Source organism: Phlebotomus papatasi, chromosome 2 (genome assembly GCF_024763615.1).
Source record: "Phlebotomus papatasi isolate M1 chromosome 2, Ppap_2.1, whole genome shotgun sequence".
NCBI classification, from domain to species: domain Eukaryota; kingdom Metazoa; phylum Arthropoda; class Insecta; order Diptera; family Psychodidae; genus Phlebotomus; species Phlebotomus papatasi.
The window spans coordinates 93994049-94003304 of NC_077223.1; the positions used below are offsets into that span (position 1 = coordinate 93994049).

Sequence of the window (9256 nt, forward strand, 5' to 3'; positions counted from 1 at the left end):
GGAAACGCACAATTTTCTCCATAAATATTTTAGAGGGAATCTTTATCTATAAATAGTTTGTTAGAGTGATCCTGACGCGCCCCGTTTTTTTTTCTCAACACCAGTCACTACGGATCAATAAAATCCCACCACCCTTGTCTTGCACCTCTTCAAAATCATCACCCACATTGTTGGACGGGGTCTTTTGTCACATTTTTGAATATTTTAACAACAAATTGTGATTCAGAAACTCAAAATTGTCCTCTCGACACCTATTTTCGTGTTGATAAAGGACGAGACCAATTTAATTAAGTATTTAGAAACTATAGAGACATTAAAATTATAAGAAAAAAAAAGACCAAAGAGAGAGAGGACAAGGAAGTTTATTTTTGATACGGTGGTGAGAGCAAGAGAGGAAGAAGAGAGAGATAAATTTTTGTGGTGAAGAGAAAGAAAAGTGAGAAGAAAATTTGGTGAAAATGGGCGGGTGTACATCGAAGGAAAAAAAAGATAAAACGGCAGACAATGGAACAACCGGCGGAGCTGAAGGGTGTGTATCAAACTCGATGGTATTCTTGGCGAGGTAAGTGCGGCATTGAGAGTATAGAGAGACTCCTGAAAATGCCGCACCGGATAATTTTCCTTTTACCAATGTGTTGCTGATGGCTTTTCGAAACAATATTTATCATCCAGAAATTATGATCCATAATATTTCCCATTATACAATTCTTTGTTTTTTATTATATAGTTTTTTGCGCTTCTTCAGCTGATACGAGTGAATGTATAATTTCTTTGCCAAGAGTGCGTACAGTGTAACATTATCCTCTATTATTTGCATTATAGTTTTTTCAGACAAATCAAATATATATGCTAAAGTACTGGAAGGAATAATAGAAATCAACAATTTGACGTTGAAAATAGGAAGAGTTCGTTGTAGGATTGGGTATAGGGAGGGATCAGAAGAGTAGGATAGGGGATGATGATGATCAAGAGGGGTGACAAATTTGTGCAGCTGCGCTCAGAAATCACATCAGAAATATCATATTCGATTAATCATTGGGTGTATGTCGTTAGGGATGTTTGAAGTTTGAACATTTATGCAGAGACGACACAGTATTCAGACCAATATATTCCATTGGGAAATTTGTATATGCTAATGATAAGCAGGGTGAAGCAGTCCTTTTGCTTGTTACTTGTCCCCAACACTAATCAATTGACACCCACACCCATAATTTTCCTGGAAACATGAAATGCCCAACGAAAATCAACAGACAAAATAATTAAAAGTTTACACAATGAAATTTTCGTGACGGGTTGAAGTTAAAAGAAAAGGCACAAAGAAATGGAAAAGGGAAGACTTTTTAGTTAAAGTCATAAATTTATCATGACTTTTGAATTGTTTAACAATGGGGACTTTTGTTTTTAAAGATATTAAAAAGAAATAAAGGGCAGCGTACAAAGATATACAATGAAATTAACAAAATACAAATAACATAACGTTAAATTTTGATCAGTTCAAAATAAAATTGAATTTAATTGAATAAATTAAGTTAAATCTTTTATATATAATAAAGCCCTTTTCCTTTGTTTTTTTTTTAATTTTTAAAAGAAATAATATTTGATCTTTGCCTAAACTCCACCCATATTTTATCGATTGCAATTTTTTTAGAAATTATTAGCACCATATCAATCCTTGAAAGGTGGTACTCTACTACTGGCCATACGTTTGAAAAATAAGTCACACCTCTTAGCAGAACGTATAGGGGAGACTGGGCAAAACTTGTCAAAACGAAAATTTCAATATTCACTATTTTCTAAAATAAAAGGGATTGAGGCTTGAAATTTTTATTATAGATAGCCTTCATGAACTAAACCTTCTAAACTTTCTAAAACTTAGAAAGTAACTTACAAAGATTCGAGGAAGGATTATGTAAAATAAAAAATAATGAAATTTTGAGCCCTATTTTTAGAATATTTGGCTTACAGAAAATATCAATATTGATTAGCTCAATTTAAGCACATTTCTCGTTAAGATAGAGAAAAATTATCTGGGACAAAGTTGTAGAAGAATAAATTTCCTATAAAAATATGTCTATTTGATATTTTTAACGTTTGCGAGAGTAAAACGTCACAAATTATCTGAAGACTGACAAAATTTGCCCCAGCAGTTTTAAGAATCTCCACAAAATCGAACTTTTAGAAAATGATTCGAAAATCACATATCTTTCGAGATAGAGGTAAATAGTCTTCTGCAATTTTGTAGAGCAGTAAATTTCCTATAAGAATATGCTCATTTTATAAAACGTTTAACTTTTCTCAGAGCTCGTGAAAGAATTAAATACAAGTTTTGCCCCAGTCTCCCCTATATTTTAAATGAATTTAGTCATCTCCTTTCGTATTCTTTATGCTTTACCCATGAGTCCATCGCCATCTTAGCATTACTTTAGACCTCCGACACATAACAATGGAAAAGCCTCATCTTTAGTTAGGTGATCTTTGTTACAATATCAGTATTAAAATTATATTCCAATTAGTTCAGTTTGAAATTGAGAAAAAAAATCTTCCGAGCCAAAAGCTGTTAAAAAGATAGTATTTTTTACGCAAAAATAAATTATATGTAAAACATTTTATTTCAACTTACATAATATGAAGCAATATTCTGCGTAATTCGATCTGTCACGTCATCCAGAAATGTTATTGAAAGTCTTACGAGAAAAGAGAACTCGTAGAAACACTACGTCCACTTAAAGACTATCTTCAAGATATCAGGCCAGTTACCTGTATTATCCTAAACCAACGCTCCATTTTGTATTAATAATCTCAAAAGCTAAAGCATAAATCTTCAAAACTCTTAGTTATGCTGAAACTCAAACATTTATAACTCTTTTTTCTTAATTTTAATCCTTTAAGGATATGAGGCTCAAAAATTGCGGATCAGAAAATAAATTTTTGGCTTTATAGAACGAAACACAATCTTACTCCCTAGACACACTTACGACTTAAGCCGAGAAACGATTTAGCGTAATTATAATTTTAAATAATGATTTGACTAAATTTCCACCAGTTTCCGACAACTAAGCTGTTTCTCAACTCAAACCGGAACACGGATTTGTCAGAAACTGATGGAAATATAATCTGATCATTATTTTGATTGTAGTTACGTTAAGCTGTCTCTCGGCTTAAGTCGTAGTGTGTTTAGAGATAGCCTTAGAAATTGTTTTGGGTTACCGGTGACCCATTTTTCTTAAAGGATTAAAGCTTATCACGATTAAAACTTAAACCTTGAGGGGAGCTTCTAATATAATGTACAGTTATTGCTGTAAGATTTCGATTTAAAATAGGGATTCTCTAACTTTGACACGAAATGATCTCTCTTTATCCAGTCTTTTCCGGAATGGAGTTAGGAAAAATTCCTCTGTCCTCCAGTACTTTCCTGGGTGGAGGCAGGAATTTTTCCTATGCCCACTCTAGAGCACATTGGATGATTTGAGTGTCATTTGCTCTGATTGACGATTCTCCGTACATAAATACAAGTGATATTGAACACAAAGTCCGCAAATTAATCACAATAAGCTGTCTTTATTTCAAAATCAAAGGGTAAAACTTTGAAGTTTGGCCTATTTTTAGTAGGAATGGTTCTTTCCATCCTTATTGAGATTGCAATGGCAGGGTTCGCTCTAAAATTCTTTAATTGAACATTAAAGAATTCAAAAATTATATAAGGGAGACTGAAAAAATCAAATGTTGACGTTATTTGGTTATGCTTACTAGAAGAGGATAGGGCAGTTTCACGCATGCATTACTTTCGAAAATATAGATTCAGATAGTCAATACCCAAGAGAAACCAACAGAACATACTCAGTTTGAATATGGTTAAATATTCGTTTAGCAAATTTCAGCTGCGTGAAATTGCCCTATCTTCCTCTACCTCTTGCAGCGAAGAAATTCACAGTCAAATAATTTTCTTTAATAAGAAAATTATCTGTGCGGAGAGCATTACAAAATAAAATTATGATCCATGATATTTATAAATATACCTTTTACACTGAAAAGGAAAAACTTTCTGAGGACTCGCTTCATGCTTATTAAAATAGTCTTAATCCCTCCCCAATGTTTACAGAGAAATTTACAAACTCTCGAAAAGAAGATAGGTACAAAATAAATATAGGTAGTGCATATAGCGTTTGGAAAAAGTATTAGGAAAATTTTCTTTGCAATGAAATTAGCTTGAAACACGCGATGGGAAGTTCCCTATCGCAAAGTGAAAATTTTCTAAAAAAAAACTTTGCTAATTGTCTTTTGTATTTTCTTTTATTTTTTTTTTTGGCAATGTTCAGGAACAAATCCGACACCATGGTTGATGCTGCTACACTTGAGAAATTGGAGGCTGGATTCGCCAAGCTTGCCGCATCCGACTCCAAGTCCCTGCTGAAGAAGTACTTGACCAAGGAGGTCTTTGATGCCCTCAAGACCAAGAAGACACCATCCTTTGGATCCTCCCTCTTGGACTGCGTCCAATCTGGTGAGATTCTTACCAAAAATTCTCATAATGGAATAGATGTGTGCTTCGACTTTGATTTCTTATCGTCTGTTAGTTTTGCGATAAGAACATTTAGTTTACGCACAAAGTGCTCAATTAATTAATATTTAATTGAATAGCAGATAAATATAGGTTTTTTTTCTGTGGAAGACTCGGAGTCATGAGAAATTGATGTTATAATAATTTGTATTTATACTCCAAATGTTTATCTTAGATAGAGTCAATTTTGACAAAATGCCAAGTCATTAAAATTTCTTTATTCAAATATTTGTGAGAATAAATTAGAATGTGCAACATGACAATTTCTCTTTGAGGATAGTTAAATGATAATTTACGTAAGAGAATCTGAGAAAATCCAGTAATTTATTAATTGAAAACCGATAATGTCCGGTAGTCAATAACACTTTAATGTTTAAAGAGTGTCGGTAGTTCTTTTTCGCACTGAATTATTTATCTGGTAAAATCAATTCTATGTGTTTATTTCAATGCGAAATTGTATAAATTTAGTATATTGTAGATTACCTCATGTGATTTACATAATTTATAGAATAAAATCAATGACTGACAATATACATTTTGAACATTTTGATTGCTTTTAGGATTCGAGAATCACGATTCTGGTGTTGGTATCTATGCTCCTGATGCTGAGGCGTACTCTGTATTCTCTGACCTCTTCGATCCCATCATTGAGGATTACCATGCAGGATTCAAGAAGACGGACAAGCATCCACCACGCAACTTCGGTGATGTGGACACCTTCGGCAACCTCGATCCTGCTGGTGAGTTTGTGATCTCTACTCGTGTGCGCTGTGGCCGCTCCATGGAAGGCTACCCCTTCAATCCATGCCTCACTGAGGCCCAGTACAAGGAAATGGAACAGAAGGTGTCCACCACTTTGTCTGGGCTCGAGGGTGAGCTCAAGGGCAAGTTCTACCCTCTCACTGGTATGGAAAAGGCCGTTCAGCAGCAGCTCATCGATGATCACTTCCTGTTCAAAGAGGGCGATCGCTTCCTCCAGGCCGCCAATGCCTGCCGCTTCTGGCCAAGTGGACGTGGTATCTACCACAACGATGCCAAGACCTTCTTGGTCTGGTGCAATGAGGAAGATCACCTGCGTATCATCTCCATGCAGATGGGTGGTGACTTGGGTCAGGTGAGTAACAAATTCCTCTGTTTTATTTTAAAGGTAGAGGAGACTGGGGCAAAAAGTCACAAATCAAAAAATTCAAAATTCAATATTTTCCAAGGTAAAAAAGACAGCGGTTCAATTTTTTTTTAATATAGATAGCCTCCATAGACCTACTTCAATGTCGTCAGTTTCTTAGAATTCGAACAAGGAATTTAGAAAATAAAAAATATAGAAATTTTCAGCCCTATTTTTGAAATATTTTCCTTGCAGAAGATAACAATTATTACCTACTTATTTTCCAAAATTGATGCACTGGTGAATATTTTCTAAATAATTTGAATTTTTTTAATATGAATCCGGTATCTATTTTAGAATTTCACAAAAGTTCTTTTTTCCAGATAGCCTTTTATTAAAAATGGTCACCTGGGGTAAAAAGTAACAAAAGGTTCTAAATAATTTGGATTTTTTGAATACGAATCCGCTCTCTATTTTAGAATTTCACAAAAGTTCTTTTTTCCAAATATCCTTTTATTAAAAATGGTCACTTGGGGTAAAAAGTAACAGAAGGTATAGAGCAAAAAGTAACAAAAAAGCGAAGCAATTTCTGATGTCTCATGGCGAAAAGAAAGGTCATTATCATGTCTCGCCGCTTGTTGTTTGCATTGGTCAAACGATTTGCAGTCTTTTGTGTTTTTTTTCTAAAATAGCTTGAAAAGCGCTTTTCACGGTTTCTCACTTTTCTCGCAGAGAAAACGGTGTTTTACAAAGATGTAGATGAATAAATTTTCTATGAAAATATGTCCTCTAGGTATTTTTTCAAATTTACGAAAGCCCGTAATGAAGCGAGTCAAAATATGATAATACCCAATGTCTGGTACTATTTGCCCCAGTATTTTTGAGAATAGTCACAAAATTACCTTTTAGAAATTGGCTCGATAATCGCATTTCCTTACAAAATAGAGGAAAATTACTTTCACAAAGTTGTAGAGCGGTAAATTTCCTATAAAACTGCACTAATTAGAAATTTTTAAAGCGCTCGAGAAGCTTGTAAAAAAAATAAAATATCCGTTTTGTGACTTTTTGCCCCAGTCTCCCCTACTTTTAAGGATTATCTTCCTAATTGAACTCTTTCAATTCCCCTTAAAGGTTTACCGTCGCCTCGTAACGGCCGTGAATGATATTGAGAAACGCATTCCCTTCTCCCACCACGACCGTCTTGGCTTCCTCACGTTCTGCCCCACCAACTTGGGCACCACCATCCGCGCTTCTGTCCACATCAAGGTGCCAAAGCTCGCGGCCAACAAGGCCCGCCTTGAGGAAGTTGCTGGCAAGTACAATCTGCAGGTGCGTGGAACCCGTGGTGAGCACACCGAAGCTGAGGGTGGCGTCTATGACATCTCCAACAAGCGCCGCATGGGACTCACGGAGTATGATGCCGTCAAGGAGATGTACGATGGCATTGCTGAGCTCATCAAGATCGAGAAGAGCCTGTAAAGACACAAATACCCCAAAGACACTGAGCCGCAGATTTTATTTCATTTTCGCTGAGAAGTCTGGACAAAAAACAAAACTACTGTATTTCTATTTGCTATTTCATATTTTGCTGGTAAAAAAAAGAAGAAAACTAACTTTCAACTAAACACATCGTGGATGTGGAAATCAATGGAGAACATGCAGCATTTCATTGACATCTCGCAATGCTGGACACTCACATGTTTCTTTCACACTTTTCTTTAGATTTTCTTTTTCGTTCGCGACTCCACCATTTAAAATATTTTGCCAAATGACACACGCAAAAAGATACTCTAAAATGTAGAGTGGAATAAAGGAAAGAAACAGCAGATTTTCCATCTTTTCTTTCATTTTCCTGTTTGGTGTTTTTTTTTATCGCAAGAATTTATCATAGTTTTTTTTTAGTAGATCATCAGCATGATAGATAGATGAGGATATCGCTAATGTACTTTGGAAGTTTTCCCTGGTAGTTTTCTTCTCTTTAATTTTCTCTTCACCCACATTTTAACTCAAATAGATGGGGTGTAAGGTGTCCTTTTAGTCTTGAAAACAAAAAAATTGTAGTTTAGAGAGCGAAAAATTAGTCAAACAGTTCTTAAGAGACTACAAAAAAAACATTTAAAAGAAAATTAATGGACATTGAAATAATTTCGTTTATTCGGCTGCTTAATTCTAGTCGTAACATAATGTGAACACTTGGATAGTATAAATGAATATGATTGAACACAGCCATTGGAATTGGGAAGAAACATAATGAGAGTAGTGCGAATGATATGTGAAGAATTTACCACCTACGAGATCATACAATGGAAAAAAAAGTGGTTTACAACTGTTCAATGTACAGCCAAAAATTGATGAAATATAAATTTTTGAATGACTACTGTCAGTTGTTGGAATACCAAAATCAAATTCTCAATAAAATCTTTAAAACAGAAAATAAGTGCTTTTGCTTTTACTTTTACTTTAGTTTTTCTTTGGAAAATACCTCAATTTCATGTAAGTATTCAGAAGTGATTTGGAAAATTATCAATAACGGAAAAATTCGAAATAGAGCTTATTTTGAAAGCCTGAAAGGCTTGAAAAAAAGAAAAATATGCTATGTATGTATATAGCAATTCTATGTAATTTTCTATGTTTTATCATGTACACCATCTGTTATACATATAGTCGTATTTTTTGTGTCATGGGTAAATTACCAGAGTCACAAGTCTCCAAACCTTTGTAGAATTTGAGATACAGTGGAGGAAATTTAAATAGGTATTTTTTCAAAAGGGGTGGTGTGGGTGGGGGGTTGGTCCAACAAACCTAGTTTTATTATGCCAAGTAAAGGTCTGCCCAAGGATCATTTTTATCATAGTGACCCGCACTCACTCTTCTGCGTGCGTGAACACCAGTCGATAATTCGAATTTATGGTACAAATAGGGGGGAAATTTGAATAGGTATTTTTATTTTTTAATATTACTAGAACCGTTCTTTTATAAGAAATTATTTATATTGATAATAAAATGATCAAATTAGTCTTTTCCTTCAAATTAAAGCCTTCAACAGTAAGAAAATTTTATTTAATAACTAGAATTTTTGATTGATAGAGGCCATACGATTTTAAGTAATAAAATCGTTCTAATAAAGGGCTTTAAGGAGCTTGGCTTAACAATACTTGCTATTACGTAGAGGATGAGTAATTCAGGAAACATTATTTGCCAATTCGTCAATAAAAAGGACTCCTAGGGACGAAAATAAGGTACTTTTAATGGTAATACCATGTTTTATTGTAAGGATTTAGCACAAATTTCTTATAAAACAGTGAGTTTTACTTATTAAACTTTTCAAATACATGTAGATTATTGAAGTACCAATTACTACACGTCGTATCTGACCAATCCTGATGGCTACAATCTGCCTAGATTGCACAAAACCTTTGAAGAAACCGCCATTTAATAAGCATAATTTTGAGGGTCGATTGGAATTCAAAGAGAAATGAATTTCTATCACAAGATTTGGCGGAATGTTATAAATTAAAGTTTTTACCAATAGAAAAAATAATATTTCGTCAGTTTTCATCCATAAAAAATCATTTTTACTGAATACCAATCGA

The 9256-nt window shown here is 34.2% G+C and overlaps 1 protein-coding gene across 17 annotated transcripts in view; it reads left to right on the plus strand.

The window, feature by feature from the left end:
• The window catches only part of LOC129802485 (arginine kinase 1), a 35828-nt gene extending 28337 nt beyond the window's left edge, over window positions 1–7491 (plus strand). For 5 of the 17 annotated variants that reach the window (XM_055848359.1, XM_055848375.1, XM_055848360.1 and 2 more), the window contains 3 exons: window positions 4317–4501; window positions 5119–5672; window positions 6795–7491. In XM_055848359.1, coding sequence (XP_055704334.1) covers window positions 4317–4501; window positions 5119–5672; window positions 6795–7142 — 1087 coding nt within the window. In that variant the 3' untranslated portion in view covers window positions 7143–7491. Of the gene's footprint in view, window positions 1–104; window positions 530–4316; window positions 4502–5118; window positions 5673–6794 lie in introns of all 17 variants that reach the window. The other 12 variants (XM_055848364.1, XM_055848365.1, XM_055848372.1 and 9 more) reach the window with 5 other exon arrangements.
• Window positions 7492–9256: the final 1765 nt, after the last annotated feature.